At 39.0% G+C, this 25,888-nt stretch overlaps 2 protein-coding genes across 2 annotated transcripts; both read right to left on the bottom strand.

The window, feature by feature from the left end:
• Positions 1-7,452: 7,452 nt before the first annotated feature.
• LOC113106748 (cystatin-like) lies at positions 7,453-8,574 on the bottom strand. The gene is made up of 3 exons (XM_026268775.1): positions 8,292-8,574; positions 7,691-7,798; positions 7,453-7,596 (listed from the first exon to the last, which is right to left on the bottom strand). Exons 1-3 carry the CDS (start codon positions 8,490-8,492, stop codon positions 7,519-7,521), a joined length of 387 nt encoding a protein of 128 aa, XP_026124560.1. The 5' UTR covers positions 8,493-8,574; the 3' UTR covers positions 7,453-7,518.
• Positions 8,575-12,844: 4,270 nt separating this feature from the next.
• On the bottom strand, positions 12,845-25,888 carry LOC113107348 (cystatin-like). Its single transcript, XM_026269790.1, has 3 exons — positions 25,606-25,888; positions 13,093-13,200; positions 12,845-12,988 (listed from the first exon to the last, which is right to left on the bottom strand). Exons 1-3 carry the CDS (start codon positions 25,804-25,806, stop codon positions 12,911-12,913), a joined length of 387 nt encoding a protein of 128 aa, XP_026125575.1. The 5' UTR covers positions 25,807-25,888; the 3' UTR covers positions 12,845-12,910.

The following is a 25,888-nucleotide window of genomic DNA, read 5'->3' as shown; positions in this document are numbered from 1 at the left end:
GACACCTTATAATTGGTTACCTTTACTTTCAATACAGGTGCACTAGGGCTGTCACTTTTGAGAAAAATCTAATTCGAATGGATATCGAATATCATGCAATGTATTGTATGCAGATATTAGAATATCTATAAATACTTTTTATTTACAATGTTCCCCGCGGTGGAGAACACACGTTCAGAGCACACAGACGTGTCTGGCTACTAGCTCTTACTCACTTTATTTGATCATGGGCCTACTTTACAATACGTCTAGAGTGTCCTCTACTGGATGAGAAAAAATGAGCAAAAAATAAAATAAAAAACAAAGGGGTCTAATCCTAGACTGTAAAAAATGCTACACATGGCATTTTAAAAAACGGATATTTTATTTATAGTTTGATTACGGATATTTCACATCATTTTCGAATGCATATTCGAATATCGAATAAAAAGTGACAGCCCTAAGGTGCAGAAACCACTCGGGTTTCATTAAAAATATCTTAACATTGGTTTTGAAAATGAATCAAATTCTTGCGGGTTTGAAACGATATGAGGGTGAATACGTGATGGCAGAATTTTAAAAAGTTTGGTGGACTATCCCTTAAATGGGTATTTGGTCACTTGCCGTAGTATAAAGCTTACTAAATTGTGTTTGTTTTCATGTGAAAAGATCTAATGGTAGACGATGATCCAACACCGTGCGCTTTTGCTGGTAACGGTCGTTTCACGGTGTGTCGGGGAGGATGGGAGGGACCCAATGGAGGCATCACCAACTTTGACAACATCTTCTTTGCCATGCTGACTGTATTTCATTGCATTACTATGGAGGGCTGGACTGATGTGCTCTACTGGGTACGGCCTGATCTCCTAATTTCACTCTATATACTTTAAGCTATAGTTGCTAATGTTACACAAACAGGATCATTTATTTGATTTAAAATAGATGACTATTTGAGCTTCTTTCTGATTTATGCAATATTAAATCAGCTCAAAAATGTGTTAATCATAAGTATATATTATAAATATCTATCTATATCTATCTTCTGTTTCTATGTATATCTGTCTACCCATATATTTGTGTGTGTGTGTGTGTGTGTGTGAGAGATTTTTGATCAAACCAAAACACATTTTACATGCTTACACTGAAGTCTGCCAGAACACCAGTAAATGTTTACATCAGAAAATCATTTCAATTCATCCCTTAATTTTTTGTAAAACAAAAATGAAAAAAGCACTTAAAATTAAAGTGAGTGTGGCCAGTCAATAAATGTCCAAATGCAGTCTGTCTATAGCCTAAATGTTTAAATATTATACTTGTAAAATGATGACTTATGTGATTCAATCTGTTGTTTTATTAAATAATTTGTCTTAAATATAATTGTATTAAATGTATTAATATTTATATAACCATTTCATTTTTATTTTTTCAGTTCTCATTTTAATTTCAAGATAAAGTTATAGTGATTTTTTATGCGGTCTTATTTCTTTCTTATTCGTTTTTTTAGAATTCTATTTAGCTTTATTTTTATTTGTTTTATTTTTCTATAATTTTAGTACCACAACTTAAATTCATTTTTAGTTGCCAAAGCAACACTTCTAATTTCCACTTTTTTGTTGATACCTTTTCATTTTTATGTTATATTTATATTTTTATTATACTCCAATAACATGTTTTTGTTATACTTAACAATTTAACAGCACTATATAGAATTGCTTCACAACCTTGACTGTTTACAGTTAAATCTAACCTGCAATGTTCCTCTCAGATGAATGATTCCATCGGGTTCGAGCTGCCTTGGATTTATTTTGTGTCTCTGGTCATCTTTGGATCTTTCTTTGTCCTCAATCTTGTGTTGGGTGTGTTGAGCGGGTAAGTGACTCTTTTTAAGGCTTTTAACTCATATACTGTATATGTTTTTTTATTAGTACCATACTAGTTTAGTATGGTAAATGGTTTTTAGTGTAGACTGATGGTGAAAATGAAAAGCTCTTAAGGGTATGGGCAACATTATCGAACATATTGTAATGTTTGTGTCTCTTTCACATCACAGTGAGTTTTCTAAAGAGAGAGAGAAGGCCGTGTGTCGTGGAGAGCTGCAGAAGGCCCAGGAGAAACAGCAGATGGAGGAGGACATGATCGGATACATGGACTGGCTCATTGAAGCAGAGGACATGGATGAGGATGGAAATAAACGTAATATAAGCTTTATTTAGCATTCCTTTTTAATAAATAATGTCGTCCCATGTGGAAAAGCAATACATTTTTGCATACTTAAAAAAAAAAGTATAAAGGAAATACTTTAAAAAGAATGAACTGAATGATTTTAGATGCTTAATTGCATGTTGATTTCAATTACATGAAAATGTTTTTATAATTTAAAAGTACATTAAATGTAATTAGCTGACCCAGCAGGAATGGCCCTTTATATGTAATTTCATAATTTCTTGAAGTTGTTTAAAACACAAAATACATTTACTTAAATATATTTGAGAGTCTGTGGCTACTGCTCTAGTGGGAATAATTTTGCATACCTCGTTTCTTAAACCTACTATAGTGAACATATAGAAACTAGAGATTATGGTTTATAAAGTTTTAAATATGGATATTTTTTCCTACACAAACATATCGCTTCACTTCAGAAGGCCTTCAGTAACCCCCTGGAGCTTTGTGGAGCACTTCTTATGATGGATTGGATGCACTTTTTTGGGCTTCAAAATCTCAATCCCCATTCACTGCAATTATAGAGCTTGGAAGAGCGAAATTTTTTTTAATATAACCTGATTGTATTTGTCTGAAAGAAGAAAGTCAAACAATTTTATATGGATTTTAGATTTTATAAAAAATGGGAACTTGTTCTTAAATTAAGTCTCAGTAGTTTGCACATGGTGAATTTGTTGGTGTGTCTCTTTAGACACTGGGCTGCCCTGTCAGACCTGGTGAGCTCTTTACTCAACTCTATGAAGGCCATTTGCTCCCTGCTGCTGCTGTTCTTCCTCTTCCTCATCATCTTCGCTCTCCTGGGCATGCAGCTCTTCGGCGGAAAGTTCAACTTTGATGAGACTCAAATGAAAAGAAGCACCTTTGACACTTTTCCATCTGCCCTGCTCACCTGTTTCCAGGTAACTGCATTTGTTACTAAGCAATCATTTTTTAAGTGATTTTCTAACATTTAACTCCTCATCTAAGTGCCTAAAACCTGTGGAAAATGAAGGTATCTCTAATGAAAAAGAAGTTCTCTTTGGCATATATTTCTATAGTATAGTACAGAATTAATATGCATAAGCATATATATATATATATATATATATGTACATTCTTGTATGTATTGTTATGTCTATTGAAACTTATTGTGGCAGGGGGGGCGTGGTTTAGCGAAGTCTGCAGCGGGAGAGAGGATCAGGAGACGAGCGGTAAGTGAGTGGTTTGGGCAGAAATTATTATTACCTGTTTCTTGTTCTAGTAATTGGCGTGGAGAGGGTATAACACGCCAGGAGAGATGGAAGCAAGTGAGAGAGAGTGGGACTGCTGACGGAAGCCGGAAACGGAAACCGGAAGACGGAAAGCGAAAGCACCGCGTGAACTAGCAAAATAGAAGCCTTTCTAAGGGTGTTAGAAACCTTTGATTTGTCTTATGTTAAATAAATATACATCAGCAGTCCAGCCGACCCCTTTGTCCTCTTCCTTACCCACACAAACTCACAACAATGGTGCCGAAACCCAGGAGGAAGAAGGACCGTTGCCGTCGCCATGCAAAGCCCGTCCTCCACGCCGCTTGCGGACATCATTTCTTCCCTCGCGGTCCTCCACCGCGAGCAACACCAGGCGTTGCTAGACCTGAGGACCAATCAGGAGCGACGGTTCCAGGCCATCGTCCAGGCCCAGCAGGAGGACCGCGAGAGGTTCCGGGGCTGGATTGATTGGGAGGTTCGCGCCGAGGCCGCCGGGCCGCCCGCCGTGCACCTGCCACTGCACAAGATGGGGGCCCAGGATGATCCGGAGGCCTTCCTAGAGCTCTTCGAGAAGGCGGCCGAGGCCTGCGGGTGGCCCCGTGAGCAGTGGCCGGTGCGCCTCATTCCCCTGCTCTCCGGCGAGGCCCAGGTGGCCGCACAACAACTTCCGGTGGTGAACCTCCTGGTCTTCAACGACCTGAAGAGGGCTATCATCCAGCGGGTCGGCCGATCGCCAGAACAACACCGCCAGCGCTTCCGCTCCCTGGACTTGGGCGAGGCCGGCCGGCCGGCCCTTCGCGATGGCCCAACAGCTCCGGGACTCCTGCCGCAAGTGGCTACTGGCCGAGGGAAGCGACGTGGAGCATGTCATCGACCTGGTGGTGCTGGAGCAGTTCATCACTCGGCTCCCCAAGAAGATGGCCGAGTGGGTCCAGTGCCACTGCCCCGCGTCGCTGGACTCGGCCGTCCACCTGGCGGAGGACCACATGGTGGCGTGCCCAGGGGTCGGCACACCCCCGCCTACTAACTCTCTCTCCCCTTCTTTCTCTCCCCCTTATTTCTCTCGCCCTGTCCCTCTCCCTAGGTCCCGTCCACCTGGCCCTCCTCGTGTCCTGCCCCGGGGGCGGAGCGGGACAGACCAAGGCCGCTTCGCGAGTACCAGGGCCCCGCCCAGGGGGGCAGGCCTTGGGGCTGCTGGAGGGGACAGTGCTTCAATTTCTCCGCTCTCTCCGCGCCAATTCCCCTCTCCACTCCCTGCCATTGGGGTGGCGGGTAGGTCTGGGCTGGCCTGTTGGCGTTGCGGGGACCCGGAGCATTTTGTGGACAGGTGTCCAGTGATGGAAGTGGAGATGATGATCCGGGTCCCGGACGACCCACGGGCCACCCCCGGTCAGGCTGGCGAGTACCAAATTCCCGTGAGTATCAAGGGGGGTACATATCCAGCCTTCGTGGATTCAGGATGCAACCAAACCTCAATCCATCAAAGCCTGGTTCAACCGGGGGCATTGGATACCAGCCGCGTGGTTAAGGTGCGGTGCGTACACGGGGATGTGGTGGAATATCCGGTCGTCCCAATTTTGATTCAATTTCGGGGACAAAAGCATAGTGTGGATGTGGCGGTTAGTCCCCACCTCCGGCATCCAGTCATTTTGGGGACGAATTGGCCCGCGTTTACAGTTTTATTGGGGTCGTTATGTGCAGATGCCTCTTGGGGAAATAAGGCACGGAAGGAGACCGCGCGGGTTCAGGTGGGGGAAACTGAGCCAGGACCGCTAAGGTCTGCTTCAGGGGAACCGAGTGGAATAAGCGAACTATACGGATTGTTGGGCATTAAATCGATTCGAACTAGCGTCTATCACCCACAAACTGACGGCTTGGTCGAACGATTTAATCGCACGCTTAAATCCATGATCCGTAAGTTCGTTCAGGAAGACGCCAAAAATTGGGATAGGTGGCTAGAGCCCTTGTTATTTGCTGTGCGAGAGGTCCCACAAGCCTCCACTGGGTTTTCCCCCTTCGAGCTTCTCTATGTACGCCAGCCCCGGGGGGTGCTTGACGTTCTGAGAGAAACTTGGGAGGAGGGACCATCTCAGGGCAAAAACGAAATTCAATACGTACTGGACTTGAGAACAAAACTCCACACATTGGGGCGGCTATCAATGGAGAATTTGTTACAAGCCCAGGACCACCAGAGTCGGCTGTATAACAGGGGAACTAGGTTACGCAAATTTGCACCGGGAGAGAAAGTACTTGTATTACTCCCAACGTCGAGCTCTAAATTATTGGCTAAGTGGCAGGGGCCGTTTGAGGTCGCACGCCAAGTCGGGGATCTCGATTATGAGGTAATACGGTCCGATAGGAACGGGGCTCGTCCTCCTTAAAAAATGGAATGAGGCGGAATCAGTGATGTTGGCAACGGTGATTGGGGGGGGAGGATGATCTCGGTCCAGAGGCGAATGTCAAACCACAATCCCTCACCCTGGCTCCAGGTGGAGATCACCTCTCGCCGTGCCAACTCACTGATTTAACAAAGTTACAGGCAGAGTTTGCCGATGTTTTCTCGCCCCTACCGGGCCGTACTAACCTAATTCAGCACTAATTAATGGTAAAACTCATATTAATAAATTCAATGCGCAGACTGAAGTAGATTAAGTCTTGGGTTCTTTTAATTGCGATGACTTTTGCTCACATTTACCAAAAAAAAAACAAAAAAAAAACCAATTCACGAGTCTCAGCCTCGGATCTGCACTGTTTGCCCTACTGAAGTGCCACCTTCTCCTGAATTGCATCAAGGATGGCTGGATCTACAGCTACAGCACCACACTGGTCAAACACTGTTTCTTCATGTCATTCCAGACAGACAATGAGATAAGATCTCTGTTTGAAGCACTGGCTGTTGTCAGGCAAATTTCATTGATTTTTTTATAGATTTTTACTACAATTAAAATGGCAAAATGAATGCTTGGAAATGCAAACTGATATTTACTACTGACATTTGAAAGCAAGAGATAGAAGTAACAGACTTAAAAACGGTTTTTAGCTGCTGAAAATACAGTGTTCTAATCATTTTGGGCACCACTGTAGTTCTGATAACTTACATGTAAACAGACAATTTTAATGATGAATTGTAGCTATATTAGTGTAATAAGTAAAACAAAAACCTACAAAAAAAGGAGAAATAACAGACAGATAAAGAGTAGTCCTCCAAATTGCCAGTATGTTCATAGGTCTTAAATGTTAGACATCAATATTAACTTCCTCTGAAGTTCATGTGGCAGTATGCATCCTTTCCCCAAACGGCGTTTAATAAAACCCTACTTACTGACAGAGACATGGGCTTGCAAAAATGGTAGTAAACACTTGTAGGACATTGAGATGTATAATCACGATTACCATCTCACTTCAATGCACTGCATCTTAAATGCAACTATAGAACATTAACGTTACTTCCCTTTAGTGGTTTGTTAGTTGCTGGTAGAAGTTGGTGTCCATATTCGCATGAGTGTTCTCAATATTCATCCCACAACTCAAACTCAGGTTATGAATTAAACCGCAAGATGTAGAATCCATGTAAAAGCCACTCCTAGTGAACAGACCAAAGCAGACTACTGCAAAAGCTGATCAGTGGCACCAAATATCACCACATTATAACGCTGGCACCTCGGTGTCCTGCAAAGCAGTCTCCGCACAAATTAAATGCATGGTGTTTTAGGCATTTGGTGTTGGTTTTATGAAGGCTAAATTGATCCAACAATGCTTAACTCACTGACTGCAGCTTGGTCATTCCTCATAATACTAATATATACCCGAAAATTCATATAAGCTGTTGGACAAGGGCCAGGCCCATGTAGGGCTCCATTCATTCGGTCGTTTCAATTAAAAGTCTGCCCCAGGTCAGAAGGCCCCCATACTGCCCGGGCCCATTATGCACCTGCATACCCTGACGCTACACCACCTTTAAGCATTCTTATGTTGTTGACAGGTTTAAGACAAATAATGTTTACCACCAATAAAAGACTTAGTCTACCATTGCCAACACAAAGTTTTATTGTTGTTTGAGTGCTAAAAAAGGCCCAAACTGTCACAAGCTCTACAAGCAGGTGTTTTCAGTGACACTTAAGAAGTTTAACCATGGCTGGCTCCAGACCGTTATTTTGCACTGGATGACCTAGAAGGAAAAGATTTAAAAAAAATAAATCACTCTTAACATGGAAACTGAGAAATGCAAACCGAAAAATATTGTTAAGCAGACACAGTCTTACCGGTGCAACTTGGGGTTTCTTCGGAGAGGCACATACGGTCTTAACGCCATTCTTGCAGTTGGCTATGCCCAGCTTCACATTGAAGATGTAGTTCATGCCAGAGACAACCTGGAGTGTAAACCAGAAACGTGTTCAGACGTAGTGGACAAACCAGGAGTGAAGGAAGAAATCAAATAAATAAAAATAAAATAAAACCCCACACCTTGTCTGGGGCCAAAATTTCCCTTAAAAGAAACTTAAGTTAGGGACAAACACGGTTACAAAGTCATGCTGGAGAAATTCCTCTCTTGCTTTTCAGGTTTCAATATTTGTTGAACAAGCCTAGCAAAAACCAGACAAAACACCACACACACACACACACACACACACTTACTCGCTTACCTTAAATAAAATTCTTATGTAGCATAATATAAATGGCTTTTAAGTGGAGGCAAACAGTTCAGTTGTCCTCTTTGTACAACTGGGAACAATTTTGGGGTTCTTAGATTTCACAATTATGGAGTCATGACAGTGTTTTAGGAGGAACTTGATCACTGGGTTTGATCCAGCGATGTTCCCGGTTTAAATGATTACAAACCGAATAAAGGTTTGAAGTACTTACTTGTTGTTGAACCCTGATGACTCTGGTAACCTTACGCACAAACGCTTCGTTGCTTTGTTTGTTGTACTGGGCCACAGCGAACCGTAACGCCTTCTGAACATCTGCATTGTTAATGTCTGCATCTGCAACGCCTCCAGGAATCCCAGCGCTCGTCACGGCCAAAGACACGGCCAGAAACAACACAATCATCTTAAGATACATGCTTGAATGGGATCAATTGACTCGCCCTGTCTCGAGTCTTTCTTGTTACTTGTTATATCGACAAGCAAACTGCTAACAATCCTGCTTGATGAGATTATATATACACCTGCGTGTGGGGGCGGGGCGCTGTACCTCTACCAATCAGATTCAGGGAGAGGCATTTTTTATTTAATCTCTGTATTGGAACATTAATTTTAGTCTTCCCCTTTGCACACTGCAATTAACTGACATTATTTTGTGGATAATTTTAGTCTTATGTGTCAGTATCTTACACCTTTAACCCTTGATTAATCAGAAAGGATAAGGATAGTCAAATCTAGCCTAAACCATTGCATACTAATTTAACCATAGGCTGAAGTCCTTCAGGAGTGACGTAGAAGTCTCCTTTGCAATTGTATTTGATTGAAGCTCAGTTGGAAGATATAAAGTCTTAAGGGAAAGCTATTATAATAAAACAGTTTTAACAGTTACAGTACAAAGCAGTTAATGCAAGATCGTTATCAAACTCTGAACAGCAGGATTGGAGATCTGAAGTGCTGGGTATCAGGTGTCCTTCAAGCTTAATGCAGGCAGCATCTGAAGAGTGGTTTACTCAAACCTGTTGTACTACTTTTTGGGTAATTCCAATTAAATATCTATCAATGTCTGTAACTCATGATGGATGTCTTTCATCTGTCTGTTACATGGCTGTCTGCATCTAGCACTCTTCCTCTTCTTTATCGTAGTCTTGGTTTGGCTCACCTCTGATGTTGAAACATGCTCTCTTCATTCCTGCGTACCCTCTGGTTTACCTTTGATTGTGTAGCATCAAACTCAGAAGCCTATTTCACAACTGATGCTTATTAGAACCTAGTTTGCATTTAGCTCAACACTACAAGTTTAAAAATCAAAGGACTGGCAGCAAATGGCTTTACAACCAGTAAACTACCACAAGCTCAATTTTGTCAAAGTAGAATTTTGGAAACACTGTAACAGATGAAAGTAACCCCAAACTTAACTTGCAGTGTTTGTGCGAAGACGTATTGTTAAAAACAATCCAAACATTTAAAGTAAAAAAAAAAAAACCTTTGTGAAATAACATGCATATTTCGTGTTGCAATTGCAAGAGAAAGCCCTTGTACTTTTTGACTGAAAAGACGACAAAAAATGCATAGTCTGTGAAAACATGTTTTATTAATGTGTCTTATAACAAGATATTTGTGCAGTGAAAATGTTGAACGGTGTCGGTGATAAAGAGCATGTAGCCACCTTGATTTTTGGATTGTCTTGATTTTTGTCAACAGCCAGTGGCGGCACTAAATTTGACAGTCCCCTCGATTCTTTACGCTAAAAAAACAGTGCTTATAATTGTAAATTGCGAGGTCCCAGAACAAAGCAGGGTTACGGATCCGGCATGTGATTACAGGAGGAAGAGGTAACGGAACACTCGCAAAAACACATTGCTGGACCAGTTTAAGTGATTTTAAGAGCGTGCACCAGTTGCATTTAATCTGTAAGGTCATGAATAACACGGAAATGCCATGCGATTTTAAAACAACAATTCCAGACAGACAATGAGATAAGATCTCTGTTTGAAGCACTGGCTGTTGTCAGGCAAATTTCTTTGTTTTTTTTTTTATTGATTTTTACTACAATTAAAATGGCAAAAACGAATGCTTGGAAATGCAAACTGATATTTTCTACTGACATTTGACAGCAAGAGATAGAAGTAACAGACTTAAAAACTGTTTTTAGCTGCTGAAAATACAGTGTTCTAATCATTTTGGGCACCACTGTAGTTCTGATAACTTGCACATGTAAACAGACAATTTCATTTTAAATTGATCTATATTAGTGTAATAAGTAAAACCAAAACCTACAAAAAAAAAAAGTCCATGACTTTGCTCCAGAAATGACGGACACAGACAAAGAGCAGTCCTCCAAATTGCCAGTATCCACTAGATCAGCTGGGGGTCAAAACAATATATATATATTTTTTAATAAGTTAGTGTTCATAGGTCTTAAATGTTAGACATCAATATTAACTTCCTCTGAAGTTCATGTGGTAGTGTGCATCCTTTCCCAAAACGGCGTTTAATAAAACCCTACTTACTGACAGAGACATGGGCTTGCAAAAATGGTAGTAAACACTTGTAGGACATTGAGATGTAGAATCACGATTACCATCTCACTTCAATGCACTGCATCTTAAATGCAACTATAGAACATTAACGTTACTCACCTTTTGTGGTTTGTTAGTTGCTGGTAGAAGTTGGGGTCCATATTCGCATGAGTGTTCTCAATATTCATCCCACAACTCAAACTCAAGTTATTAAACCGCAAGATCCATGTAAAAGCCACTCCTAGAGAACAGACCAAAGCAGACTACTGCAAAAGCTGATCAGCGACACCAAAGATCACCACATTATAACCAGTGTTGGGGAGTAACTAGTTACATGTAACGGCGTTACGTAATTTAATTACAAAATTAATGTAACTGTAATTAGTTACAGTTACTAAGAAAAAATGAGTAATTAAATTACAGTTACTTATGAATTTTTTAACGATTACAAAGGGGATTACATTTGAACATTTACACACATCCACATACAGATTTAACTGATTTCTTTCCCAAATTGCACTGACTATTCTAAGACATACGCCCTAATAATTTCCGGGATGCGGAAACACAGTCTGGTTCGTAGAATCCAGTCAGAAAAATGGAATGCCTAACGCGGACGGAATATGCCACATTTTGGATGACTAAATCAAAAGTAGGTCAGTACACTTGAATCAAAACATGACATGGACTGGTGTCTGTGAATATCAAGCCCCCAAAATGCAATATATGACTCCTGCACGTTCTGCGTGTCAGTTGAAATCACGCGCGGACTGGACACCGGGAGAACCGGGACAATTCCCGGTGGCCTGCCAGCTTCCTCAGTCTTCCTCAACTTGTCCCAATATTTTAATATATAATAAGCTATGACAGACAACACAACCCTTGCGAAAATTAACATTTTATTATTTTACTATAAATCCAGTGAAAATGGTTACTATTGTTTAACTGTGGTAACCAAAAATTTAAAATTATTTTACAAATTTATTTATTTAAAAATAAATACGAATCCATTTGCAAAACAAAAAACCATGCAAGGTTATTGTACTTTTATATAGGCTAATAAAAGCATGGTAAATTTTTGTAAGGGAAAAACATGACTCGTGTACACTATTAGGATTTTTCTATAAATATATTGTAGTATTGTAGAGTATTGTATTGTAAAGTACAGTTTTGTTCAATCTTGAGTATTAAGATGGATAACGGGGCAAAATAATGAGACTGAAGAGAAAAATGGAAGTGAAGGTGCCGTTCAGGAGAGAACTTTTAATTATTTGACATGTCCCCATATTAAAGATTTAAACCTTTTTTATGTCAGGTCCATACAAAAAATAGTATTGTCCATGAATTTGTTTGTATGAGTTTGAATTTTCCATTCTGATTTTTTTTTCCCATTCTGCCCCTCCTGTAAATTAATGGCAAAGACATGCAGTTTCATTTACTACACATAGGCCTACTGAAGCTCGCAGTGTTTTCAACCTCTGCCGTCTCAATATATGAGTACACGAGCACATAAACATAATTTCTAGAACTGCTCTGTCACTTCATGCATTTTACTTATTTTGAGAAAACTATCATCATATCATATATAAAGAGACAGCAGTTTAAAAAAAAAAACACACCAATGTTTCAGGAGTTTATTAAACAGCATATGACACATGCTTATTAGATAACTGTATTTGAGTTGATATATATGCTTTTATTTATTATAATGTTCACAAATTTAGAAAAGTAATCAAAAAGTACTCAAAAGTAATTAGTTACATTACTTTAATAAAGTAATTGAAAAAGTTACACTACTATTACATTTTAAACAGGGTAACTTGTAATCTGTAACCTATTACATTTCCAAAGTAACCTTCCCACCTCAGTGTCCTGCAAAGCACTCACTCTCCGCAAAAAAATAAATAATCAAAATAAAAAAAATGCATGGTGTTTTAGGCATTTGGTGTTAGTTTTATGAAGGCTAAATTGATCCAACAATGCTTAACTCACTGACTGCAGCTTGGTCATTCCTCATAATATTAATATATATACACGAAAATTCATATAAGCTGTTGGACAAGGGCCAGGCCCATGTAGGGCTCCATTCATTCGGTCGTTTCAATTAAAAGTCTCCCCCAGGTCAGCAGGCCCCCATACCGCCGGGCCCATTATGCACCTGCATACCCTGATGCTACACCACCTTTAAGCATTCTTATGTTGTTGACAGGTTTAAGACAAATAATGTTTACCACCAATAAAAGACTTAGTCTACCATTGCCAACACAAAGTTTTATTGTTGTTTGAGTGCTAAAAAAGGCCCAAACTGTCACAAGCTCTACAAGCAGGTGTTTTCAGTGACACTTAAGAAGTTTAACCATGGCTGGCTCCAGACCGTTATTTTACACTGGATGACCTAGAAGGAAAATATATAAAAAAAATTAAAATAAGTCAGTCACTCTTAACATGGAAACTGAGAAATGCAAACCGATAAATATTGTTAAGCAGACACAGTCTTACCGGTGCAACTTGGGGTTTCTTCGGAGAGGCACATACGGTCTTAACGCCATTCTTGCAGTTGGCTATGCCCAGCTTCACATTGAAGATGTAGTTCATGCCAGAGACAACCTGGAGTGTAAACCAGAAACATGTTCAGACGTAGTGGGCAAACCAGGAGTTAAAAAAATACAATAAAATACCACACCCTGTCTGGGGCCAAAATTTCCATTAAAAGAAACTTAAGTTAAGGACAAACACGGTTACAAAGTCATACTGGAGAAATTCCTCTCTTGCTTTTCAGGTTTCAATATTTGTTGAACAAGCCTAGCAAAAACCAGACAAAACATCTTGAGGAACTTGATCACAGCTTGGTAAAGTTAGTTTTAGGTTTGATATTAGCTGGATATTCGCCTAGGCTTGCTTTAGGGACCGTCTGCAAATTTACCTCTCAGTACAAAACGAAGTCCAATAATTAATACAAATTATGTTTTCAATGCCACATTAAATGCGTTTTGGGCAAATTGACTGAAAATATTTAATCCAATATGTCGCTACAGACATTATATCCTTTACTGTATGTACAGTACACAAGCTATTTTCTTAAAAATATATAATTCTCCAAAAGTTTTTTTTTTAGTGTTCCAAAGGTTGTAGGACATGTGTAGTTACAAAACTGAATTACTACAGGTGAAATTTTGCCAATATCTCCCTTACTGTATGTACAGTAAATAATTATTCTTAGAAAATAATTACTGTAATTGACCTAAAGGGTGTTTTTATGTTCCAAATGTTGTAGTATGTTTTTAGTTACAAAACTGACTTACTACAGGTGAAATGTTGCCAATATCTCCCTTACTGTACATACAGTGCATATATTCTTCAAAAACAATTACTTTAAATCACCAAAAGGGTTTTTTTATGTTCAAAATGTTGTAGTACGTTTGTAGTATAAAGAATGACTTACTACAGGTGAAAGTTTGCCAATATCTCCCTTACTGTACGTACAGTACATAAGTATTCTTAAAAAACGATTACTGTAAATCACCAAAAGGGTTTTTTCATGTTCCAAAGGTTGTAGTACTTTTGTAGTTACAAGACTGATTTACTACAGGTGAAATTTTGCCAATATCTCCCTTACTGTATGTACAGTACATACTTATTCTTAAAAAACAATTACTGTAAATCACCAAAAGGTTTTTTTCATGTTCCAAAGGTTGTAGTACATTTGTAGTTACAAAACTGACTTACTACAGGTGAAATGTTGCCAATATCTCCCTTACTGTACATACAGTGCATATATTCTTCAAAAACAATTACTTTAAATCACCAAAAGGGTTTTTTAATGTTCAAAATGTTGTAGTACGTTTGTAGTATAAAGAATGACTTACTACAGGTGAAAGTTTGCCAATATCTCCCTTACTGTACGTACAGTACATAATTATTCTTAAAAAACAATTACTGTAAATCACCAAAAGGGTTTTTTCATGTTCCAAAGGTTGTAGTACATTTGTAGTTACAATAATTATTTATTACAGGTGAAAGTTTGCCAATATCTCCCTTACTGTACGTACAGTACAAAATTATTCTTAAAAAACAATTCCTGTAAATAACCAAAAGGGTTTTTTCATGTTCCAAAGGTTGTAGTACGTTTGAAGTTACAAGACTTACTTACTACAGGTGAAAGTTTGCCAATATCTCCCTTACTGTACGTACAGTACATAATTATTCTTAAAAACAATTACTGTAAATCACCAAAAGGGTTTTTTCATGTTACAAAGGTTGTAGTAGGTTTATAGTTACAAGAATGACTTACTATAGGTAAAATTTTGTGAATATATAACTTACTGTACGTAAAGTACATAATTATTCTTCAAAAACAATTACTGTAAATCACCAAAAGGGTTTTTTCATGTTCAAAAAGGTTGTAGTACTTTTGTAGTTACAAGACTGACTTACTACAGGTGAAAGTCTGCCAATATTTCCCTTACTGTACATACAGTACATAATTATTCATAAAAAACAATTACTGTAAATCACCAAAAGGGTTTTTTCATGTTACAAAGGTTGTAGTAGGTTTGTAGTTACAAGAATGACTTACTATAGGTAAAATTTTGTGAATATATAACTTACTGTACGTAAAGTACATAATTATTCTTCAAAAACAATTACTGTAAATCACCAAAAGGGTTTTTTCATGTTCAAAAAGGTTGTAGTACGTTTGAAGTTACAAGACTGACTTACTACAGGTGAAAGTCTGCCAAAATCTCCCTTACTGTACGTACAGTACATAATTATTCTTAAAAAACAATTACTGTAAATCACCAAAAGGGTTTTTTCATGTTCCAAAGGTTGTAGTACATTTGTAGTTACAATAATTATTTATTACAGGTGAAAGTTTGCCAATATCTCCCTTACTGTACGTACAGTACAAAATTATTCTTAAAAAACAATTCCTGTAAATAACCAAAAGGGTTTTTTCATGTTCCAAAGGTTGTAGTACGTTTGAAGTTACAAGACTTACTTACTACAGGTGAAAGTTTGCCAATATCTCCCTTACTGTACGTACAGTACATAATTATTCTTAAAAACAATTACTGTAAATCACCAAAAGGGTTTTTTCATGTTCCAAAGGTTGTAGTATGTTTGTAGATACAAGACTGATTTACTACAGGTGAAATTTTGTCAATATCTCCCTTACTGTACATACAGTACATAATTATTGTTAAAAAAAAACAATAGCTGTAATTCATTAAAAGGGGTTTTTATGTTCCAAGGGTTGTAGTACATTCCTAGTGGCCAGACTGAATTACTACAGGTCAAAGTTTGCCAGTATCTCCCTTACTGTACATACAGTACATAATTATTCTTATAAAACAATTACTGTAATTCACCACAGGGTTTTTTATGTTCCAAAGGTTGTAGTACATTTGTAGTTACCAGACTGACTTACTACAGGTGCAACGTTGCAAATATCAGCCTTGCTGTGCATGCAGTACATAATTAACCTTCAAAACCATTACTGTAATTGACCAATATGATTTTATCATGTTCCAAAGGCTGTAGTACATTTGTAGTTACAACTCTGACTTACTACAGGTGCGATTTTGCCAATATTTTCCTTACTGTACATACAGTACATAATTTTTAGGAAAAAAATACTGTATTTCAGGCTGTTGAACCTTTGTAGTTAATAGACTGATTTACTATAGGTGAAATTTTGACAATTTCTATCTTACTGTATGTACAGTAGATGATTATTCTTTGAAAACAATTTGTGGTTTGCGGGGACTCTCCAAAAGGTGTTATAGTTTTTATACTATATAAACTGCACTTTCTATCACCCTACACCAACATTACACCTACCCCCTCACAGAAAACGAATGGCAACTTTAGAATTCCAGAAAACACCGTTTTTTTCTTTCTTTTTTTAAAGCCTTTTGTTTTACCGGAACACAGGACGTGTCATCATAAACCATGTTTATGTTGTAGTACCCATGAAATTTTTTTTTTTTTTTTGGGGTGAAATACAGTAATTGTTTTTCAAGAATAAGTATGCACTGTACATACAGTAAGTTAGATATTGGCAAACTTTCACCTGTAGTAATTCAGTCTTGTTACTACAAATGTACTACAACCTTTGGAACATGACAAAAAAAAACATTGGTCAATTACAGTAATTGTTTTTTGAAGATTGTGTACTGTACATACAGTAAGGGATAAAATAGCAAAATTACCCCTGTAGTAAGATAGTTTTGTAAGTAGTGATGTACTACAACCATTGGAACATGAAAAAACCCTTTTGGTGATTTACAGTAATTGTTTTTCTAAGATTAATTATGTACTGTACATACAGTAAAGAATATATAGGCAAAATTTCACTTGTAGTATGTCAATCTTGTCACTACAATCTCACTACAACCTTTGGAAGATGAAAAAACCCTCATGGTGAATTACAGTAATTGTTTTCTAAGAAAAATTATATATGTACAGTAAGGGATATATTGGCAAAAATTCACCTGTGGTAAGTCAGTCTTGTAACTACAAGTGTACTACAACCTTTGGAACTTAAAAAAAACCCTTTTGGTGATTTACAGTAATTGTTTTTAAAGAATTATTATATACTGTACATACAGTAAGGGAGACATTGGCAAAATTTCACCTGTAGTAAGTCTTGTAACTACAAACGTACTACAACCTTTGGAACAGGAAAAAAACCATTGTGGTTATTTACAGTAATTGTTTTTTTAAGAATAAGTGTGTACTGTACGTACAGTAAGGGAGATAATGGCAAAATTTTACTTGTAGTAAGTAAGTCTTGTAACTACAAACTTACTACAACCTTTGGAACATGAAAAAACTCTTTTGTGATGTACAGTAATTGTTTTTAAATAATTATTATATACTGTACATACAGTGTAAGAGCCAATTTTACGTTTCAATAATTTGTATGGTATTGTTTCTTGGAGTGTTGATTTCAAGCATAAACTGAATATATCATATTTGTATCTTTCTTTCTGAGGTAGTTCTGTTTTTTTTCTGTATTTATTTTATATATATTTATATATATATTTCAGTACTGTTTCCTATGTTTTCTGATGTACAGGCTAATTTCTGTTCTGTTTCTTTAATGGTTACGCCCACTTGGGCGGAAGATTGAACTGGGTACTTGTTCGTGTATAGGAAATAAGGGAGAAACAGTTTTCTTACCGTTTTCGTCTGTCATTAAAAAATAACTCTTGTTTAAAGGTTCAAGGTAACAACAGTTAAAGGTTTAACAGGTGAAACCATAGGAAAGGCTACAGGAGCCATGCATCAGGATTTTGTATAGTTTTGTAATTTTGTGTTTGGATTAAACTTGCGCTTTTTTGATTGACTTCTGTGACGAGTAAGAAGCTTTTTTCCTGTTCCAGTGAAGTTAACATAGGACTTTGCACCTACATTAAAGTAAGAAAACTTCTCTTTTTCGTTTGAAGCGAGCAATATTTTTGTTTTTAACGAGAAGATTATCGAGTGATTCACGCAACATCAAAGACCATAACGTTACTTGGATATTAACGGACTTTCGCGGGATTCTCGGCTGAGATTCTCCGATGCCATTTGGATTACATACACTACGGATTTTGCTGATCGGACTTTAGTGAGCTTTCACAACTTTTTCGGACGTTTTGGGGATATTATTGGACTTTGAATATTGCTGAACTTTGCTGCGTCATGGTCCCGCCATGTTTGCGTTTCCACACAGCATCGCAAGAGGGCGATCTCATCTGCTTTCGTGATGAACGCAATGCGCGCTTTGAACACGAACATTGATTACTATGGAAACAGAGGAATTGAACGCGGCCTCTAAAAGAGTGCCGAAGATGACTGTTAAAGCACAAGAGGAACGGCTTCATCACTTGTTGGGAACTAGAAGAGCCAAGCTGGGACATTTAACAAGGCAAATGAGAGAAATTGAAGCTTTGCTTGAGGACTCTGGTAATGTTGACACTGTGTATGATTGTATAAATGGTGAGTTTGCACAGTCCTTTGCTGCATTCCAAGACATTAATTATGCAACCAGAGAATTTATGTCAGATGATGAGGCATATTTAGATCAGTTACATTGGTTCGAACCGAAGTCTCAAGCAGTTAAGCACTTTGTAGACAAGGTTAAAGACTGGGTTGAAAAAGTAAAACTCCAATCCAAGGAGGCAGAGCAATGTGATGCAGAGGTTGAATGTAATGACAGTGCCTCAATGGTAATCTCTTCTTCACAACTGCCTCTCTTTCCAAAAAAATCTCGTAGTCAGGTGGCTTCAGGTGTTTCATCTACAGCTTCTTCTAGACTGAAAATTGAAACTGAAAGGGCAGAGCTGTTGGCACGAGCTAATGCGTTATTACAGAAACAAGAGCTTGAGAGAGAGGAAACTGAGCTCAAAGCAAAGAGGGAAAATTTAGAGCTCCAAACTGCTATTGCTGCGGCTGAAGCCAAACTTCAGGTTTTGTCCATGTATGAACCAGCTCGTAGTGTTTCTGATGCATCTGGTAATGCAGCTAGGGCTGCCACTATTGCAGAAACCCTTAAAGCTACACCTAATCAAGTAGTACGGCCAAAAACATTTTCTCGTGAGCTAGCACCTGATACTGATGCAGTTCCAAGAGACAGTGATGTGCATCATGATTTTGCTAAATCACAACCAACAAGGTCAGATGTGAGAATTCCTTCACATGTTGATACAGGAAGCTTGTTCAACATAATGCAACGTCAAAATGACATTGCTGAGATTTTCATGAAACAGCAGTCTTTATCTACTCTTCCACCTATGGATATTCCAGTGTTTAGTGGAGACCCGCTGGATTTCACATTCTTTATTCGAGCCTTTGAACATGGAGTAGAGAGTAAGACAACAAATAACAAAGACAGATTGTACTTCTTAGAACAGTTTACCAAGGGGCAACCAAAGGTTCTGGTACGCAGCTGTCAACACATGCCTTCTGAAAGGGGCTACAAAGAGGCTAAAAGACTACTCTACCAACATTTTGGCAATGAGTACACAATCGCCACTGCCTATACAGAAAAGGCACTGAACTGGCCAGCTTTAAGGCCTGAGGATAATAAAGCCTTAAATGAGTTTGCTCTTTTCCTTACTGGTTGTTGCAACACCATTGACAGTGTGGAATATGTTGAGGAAATGGACAGTCCAAGCAACATGCGTGCAATTGTATCTAAGCTTCCTTTCAAACTGAGAGAAAAATGGAGAGCAGTTGCCTGCGAGCTTCAAGAAAGGACTGGCTTGAGAGCAAGATTCTGTGACTTGGTTAGTTTTGTAGACAAGCAGGCAAAGATTGTTTCGCATCCACTGTTTGGCAATATTCAGGATAACACGATGGCAAAAGACAATCTCAAATTCAAAACAAACAGATCAAGTAACTTGCAAGTGAAAGAAAGGAAAACCACATTTGCAACAAGTGTGACACCTGTTCCAGAACCCAAAAAACAAAGAACAAAGGAAAAAGATCTAGCAAAAGCAAGCCATGAAACCCTCTGCTTATGCTGTAATAAAAACCATGGATTGGACGTTTGCAGCATTCTGAAGCATAAGCCACACAATGAAAAACTTGACTTTCTGAAATCTAAAGGCTTGTGCTATGGTTGTTTATTACCAGGTCACATGAGTAAAGGTTGTATGCAAAGACTAACTTGTCAAAAATGCTCATTAAAGCATCCGACCATTCTTCATCTCCCAGACAGGAAGCCAGTGCTTCCAAAATCTCAAGATGGAGACAGCTCCTTAACTGTCACTGACACTGTCATCAGCGAAACATGTGGCTGCACTGGGGCTGGTCATTTGGTGTGCTCTTTAGCCATAGTACCAGTTAGAGTTAAGTCCAAAAAAAGCAATCAGGAAGTTTTGACTTACGCCTTCTTGGACCCAGGAAGTTCTGCGACATTTTGTACAGAACAGCTAATGAAGGAATTAAAGCTAACTGGCAGGAAAACAAACATCCTACTGCGTACTATGGGACAGGAAAGGTCTGTTAGTACACATGTTTGCACCGAACTGGAAATAAGTGGACTGAACGAGAATAATTTTGTGGATCTCCCTCAGGTGTTCTCTCAAAAAGAAATTCCAGTTAAAGGAGAAAACATTCCGCAACAGAAGGATGTTCAGAAATGGAAATATCTTGAAGAGGTGCATCTTCCTCAGATCGATGCCGGTATTGGCTTACTAATCGGAACAAATGTACCTAAGATTCTTGAGCCATGGAAGGTCATCAACAGTAGAGGAGATGGGCCTTATGCTGTCAAGACCATCCTGGGCTGGATTGTAAATGGACCTTTGGAGAGAGAGAACATCCAAACTAACAGAAACACAGGATGGACACAGGTTATGGCAAACAGGATTTCAGTGGTAACTTTGGAGAACCTAATCCAACAGCAAATGAGGTATGATTTTCCTGAATGTGAACAAGCTGAAAATTTGGAAATGTCCATTGAGGATAGACAGTTTATGAAGTCTGTATCACAGTCCATAGAGCTTGTAGATGGGCATTACTGCATTGACCTTCCTTTGAAAAAAAAGGATGTGATGTTTCCCAACAACTATGTTGTAGCTTCTCTGCGTTCACAATTTCTAAAAAGAAAATTCAAAAGAAATTCAGCTTTCTACATGGACTATTGTAGTTTCATGGAGGACATGCTACTCAAAGGTCATGCTGAGAAAATCCCTGCAAGTGAAATTGAAGGAACCCTTGGCAGAATCTGGTACATCCCACACCACGGGGTGTATCACCCACAAAAACACAAACTTCGAGTGGTGTTTGACTGCGCAGCTACCTACCAAGGAAAATCACTCAACTCGCAACTGTTGCAAGGACCCAACTTGAATAATTCTCTTATTGGTGTTCTGGTGAGATTCAGACATAAGCCGATTGCCCTTGCAGCAGACGTAGAAGGGATGTTTCATCAGGTCAGAGTTCCTGCTAAAGATAAAGATCTGTTAAGATTCCTTTGGTGGCCTAAAGGGGACACTGCACAGGAAGTGGAGGAATACAGAATGAGTGTCCACTTATTTGGTGCTACATCCTCCCCAAGTTGTGCAATTTATGCTTTGCAAAGGTGTGCAAAGGACAACAGTGCACAGCATAGATCAGAGGTAATTCAGACAGTCCTTAGGAATTTCTATGTGGATGATTGTTTGACGTCTGTGGCTACTGAACAGCAGGGTATTGCTCTAATGCATGACTTAAGGGAGATGTGTGCATCAGGAGGATTTAATTTGACCAAGTGGATGTCCAACAGTCGCACTGTACTTGCATCCATAAGTGAGGAGAGCAAAGCTAAGACAGTGAAGGATTTGGACCTGGAGAAAGACAAGTTACCATTGGAAAGAGCTCTAGGGGTTCAGTGGTGTGTTGAGACAGACACTTTGCAGTTCAAAGTAACTCTACAGGAAAAGCCTCTTACAAGGAGAGGTATATTGTCCATGGTCAGCTCCATTTATGATCCCCTTGGAATACTTTCTCCAGTTATTCTTCCTGCAAAGCAAATACTGCAGGAGCTTTGTAGAACAAAACATGACTGGGATGACAAGATTCCAGAAACTCTCAGACATCAGTGGAATCTGTGGCTGGCTAGTCTTCAGAACTTGAATGACTTTCAGGTTGAAAGATGCATGAAGCCACTTAACTTTGGTGAAATCACCTCAGCGCAGCTGCATCATTTTGCAGATGCCAGTGAGCTGGGTTTTGGCACAGTGTCATACTTGCTCATGGAGAATCACAGAGGTAACCAACATTGTGCATTTGTTATGGGTAAAGCAAGGGTTGCTCCAGTAAAAACAGTTACCGTGCCACGTCTTGAGCTTACTGCAGCTACAATGGCTGCTAGAATGGACAATATGCTGAAATCTGAATTGGACTTGATTCTTCAGGAATCTGTATTTTGGACAGACAGTACTTCAGTCCTGAAATATCTCAACAACGAAAGCACACGGTTCCGTACATTTGTGGCCAACAGGGTAACTGCAATCAGAGAGCTCTCAAAGGCGTCGCAATGGAGGTATGTGAATTCTTCTTCCAACCCGGCCGACATTGCCTCAAGAGGACTTACTGTAGATACTTTCCTTAAAGCAAATTCATGGCTCACAGGTCCATCCTTTCTGACAAAGCCAGAATCAGAGTGGCCAAAAATGCCTAGTCACACCCTTAAGTTATCTGTTAATGATTTGGAAGTTAAGGAAGTCTGCGTAAATGCAGTGAGTGCAGACAATTCTGACTATACTTCTCAGTTCTTTTCACACTACTCCGATTGGTACCGTTTGAAAAGAGCCATTGCATGGTTCCTCAAGTTTAAAAGCACTCTGAAGACACTAATGGAAAAAAGAAATGAGCTGTGCCACAGTCTAAGAGACAATCTAGCAGTGAATGCTGAACTTCAAAACTTCAAATCTTCGCTGTCAGGGGTTACATTGACTGTAAGTGACCTTGAAAAAGCTGAGGAAGAGATCATTCGCTACAGCCAAACAATCATGTTTCCAGAGGAAATCAAAGCCCTCCAGCAAGGTAAAACTGTAAAACACAGCAGCGCTCTCTACAAGTTGTCACCAGTTTTGCAAGACAAAATTCTAAGAGTAGGTGGCAGACTAAGCAGGTCATCTATGCCTGAGGAGGCCAAGCATCCTGCTATTTTAGCAAAGGACCATCCTGTTTCACATCTGATCTTAAGATCAATTCATGCAGATGTGGGTCACAGCGGCCGTAATCACATGTTGTCAAAGTTACGGGAAAAATACTGGATTCCAAAAGCACAAACGGCCATCAGAAAAATCCTATCTCAATGCACAATTTGTAAACGCCAGCGCGGCACTACAGGCAAACAATTCATGGCTGACCTTCCCCGTGACAGGCTTTTGCCAGATGAACCCCCATTCACAAATGTAGGCATTGATTATTTTGGCCCATTTGAAATCAAAAGAGGAAGGACACTGATTAAAAGATATGGGGTAATCTTTACTTGCCTGACGTTAAGAGCTGTTCACATTGAGGTTGCCAGCTCTTTGGACACAGACTCGTGCATTCATGCACTAAGGAGATTTGTTTCTAGAAGGGGTCAGGTTAAAACAATCAGGTCTGACAATGGGACAAATTTCATTGGGGCAGAAAGGGAGTTGCAAAAGGCCATACAAAGTTTAAATAATGACAGGATTCAAACCACAATGCTTGCAAAAGGTGTACAGTGGATTTTCAATGCTCCAACTGCATCCCACCATGGAGGAGTGTGGGAACGTCAAATACGGACTGTCAGAAAAATTCTCAACTCCATTGTAAAACAGCAGTCTCTTGATGAAGAAAGTCTTCAAACGCTCTTATGTGAGGTGGAAGCAATAATCAATAGTCGTCCCATCACTAAGGTGTCCAATGACCCAAACGATTTGGAGGTCCTTACTCCAAATCATTTGCTGCTGTTGAAAGTAAAGCCGCCCATGTCTCCTGGGGTTTTTGACAAAGCAGACCTGTATTCCAGACGTAGGTGGCGCCAAGTTCAGTATATGGCTGACATATTTTGGAAGCGCTGGATCAAAGAATACTTACCAGACCTGCAAGAAAGACAAAAGTGGCAAAGCCTAGTACAAAATCTCAAGCTTGGGGACGTTGTATTGGTTGCTGATGATTCCGCACCACGAAACTCTTGGGTAATGGGACGTGTGCTACAAACATTCACAGACAACAAAGGTCTTGTGCGGCAGGCCCGAGTGAAAACAAGCACAAACATTCTTTTACGTCCTGTTACTAAGCTTTGTTTACTTTTAGAGGCAGATTTATAGTCTCCTATCTGTTATGGGCTTATCACCTAAATTCAGGTTAACATCTTATTGAAGAAAAAAAAATTGGAGATTCAGTTGAAACTATTTGGTATCTTTCTTTTATGTAATTTGTTTGGCTCTTTAGTATAAATAGGTTGTTAATTGTTTCGTTGAACACAAAGACAATTAGGGGCTGGTGTGTAAGAGCCAATTTTACGTTTCAATAATTTGTATGGTATTGTTTCTTGGAGTGTTGATTTCAAGCATAAACTGAATATATCATATTTGTATCTTTCTTTCTGAGGTAGTTCTGTTTTTTTTCTGTATTTATTTTATATATATTTATATATATATTTCAGTACTGTTTCCTATGTTTTCTGATGTACAGGCTAATTTCTGTTCTGTTTCTTTAATGGTTACGCCCACTTGGGCGGAAGATTGAACTGGGTACTTGTTCGTGTATAGGAAATAAGGGAGAAACAGTTTTCTTACCGTTTTCGTCTGTCATTAAAAAATAACTCTTGTTTAAAGGTTCAAGGTAACAACAGTTAAAGGTTTAACAGGTGAAACCATAGGAAAGGCTACAGGAGCCATGCATCAGGATTTTGTATAGTTTTGTAATTTTGTGTTTGGATTAAACTTGCGCTTTTTTGATTGACTTCTGTGACGAGTAAGAAGCTTTTTTCCTGTTCCAGTGAAGTTAACATAGGACTTTGCACCTACATACAGTAAGGGAGATATTGGCAAACATTCACCTGTAGTAAGTCAGTCTTGTAAATACAAACTTACGTTGTATTTACAGTAATTGTTTTTTTAAGAATAAGTGTGTACTGTACGTACAGTAAGGGATATTATGGCAAAATTTCACCTGTAGTAAGTCAGTCTTGTACCTAAAAACTTACTACAAACTTTGGAACATGAGAAAACCCTTTTTGTGATTTACAGTAATTGTTTTCGAAGAATAATTATTTACTGTACATACAGTAAGGGACATATTGGCTAAATATTTTTTGTCAGTTTGCCCACAAGACATTTACTGTGATGTTGTAAACATAATTTGTATTAATTATTGGACTTCGTTTTGTACTGAGATGTACATTTGCAGACGGTCCCTAAAGCAAGCCTAGGCGAATATCCAGCTAATATCAAACCTAAAACTAACTTTACCGCGCTCTTGATCACTGGGTTTGATCCAGCGATGTTCCCAGTTTAAATGATTACAAACCGAATAAAGGTTTGAAGTACTTACTTGTTGTTGAACCCTGATGACTCTGGTAACCTTACGCACAAACGCTTCGTTGCTTTGTTTGTTGTACTGGGCCACAGCGAACCGTAACGCCTTCTGAACATCTGCATTGTTAATGTCTGCATCTGCAACGCCTCCAGGAATCCCAGCGCTCGTCACGGCCAAAGACACGGCCAGAAACAACACAATCATCTTAAGATACATGCTTGAATGGGATCAATTGACTCGCCCTGTCTCGAGTCTTTCTTGTTACTTGTTATATCGACAAGCAAACTGCTAACAATCC

This window comes from Carassius auratus, chromosome 8, assembly GCF_003368295.1.
Source record: "Carassius auratus strain Wakin chromosome 8, ASM336829v1, whole genome shotgun sequence".
Taxonomy (NCBI): domain Eukaryota; kingdom Metazoa; phylum Chordata; class Actinopteri; order Cypriniformes; family Cyprinidae; genus Carassius; species Carassius auratus.
The sequence above is the reverse complement of the archived record's forward strand: the minus strand, read 5'-3'. Positions and strand labels throughout refer to the sequence as shown.

Bases quoted from the DNA above. Each gene is read 5' to 3' on its own strand.
- LOC113106748 (XM_026268775.1), bottom strand. From the start codon at position 8,492: ATGTATCTTAAGATGATTGTGTTGTTTCTGGCCGTGTCTTTGGCCGTG. The intron at 7,799-8,291 runs GTAAGTACTTCA...TTTACACTCCAG, and splicing joins TCATCAGGGTTCAACAACAA to GTTGTCTCTGGCATGAACTA. The intron at 7,597-7,690 runs GTAAGACTGTGT...TTTTCCTTCTAG, and splicing joins AGAAACCCCAAGTTGCACCG to GTCATCCAGTGCAAAATAAC.
- LOC113107348 (XM_026269790.1), bottom strand. From the start codon at position 25,806: ATGTATCTTAAGATGATTGTGTTGTTTCTGGCCGTGTCTTTGGCCGTG. The intron at 13,201-25,605 runs GTAAGTACTTCA...TTTACACTCCAG, and splicing joins TCATCAGGGTTCAACAACAA to GTTGTCTCTGGCATGAACTA. The intron at 12,989-13,092 runs GTAAGACTGTGT...TTTTCCTTCTAG, and splicing joins AGAAACCCCAAGTTGCACCG to GTCATCCAGTGTAAAATAAC.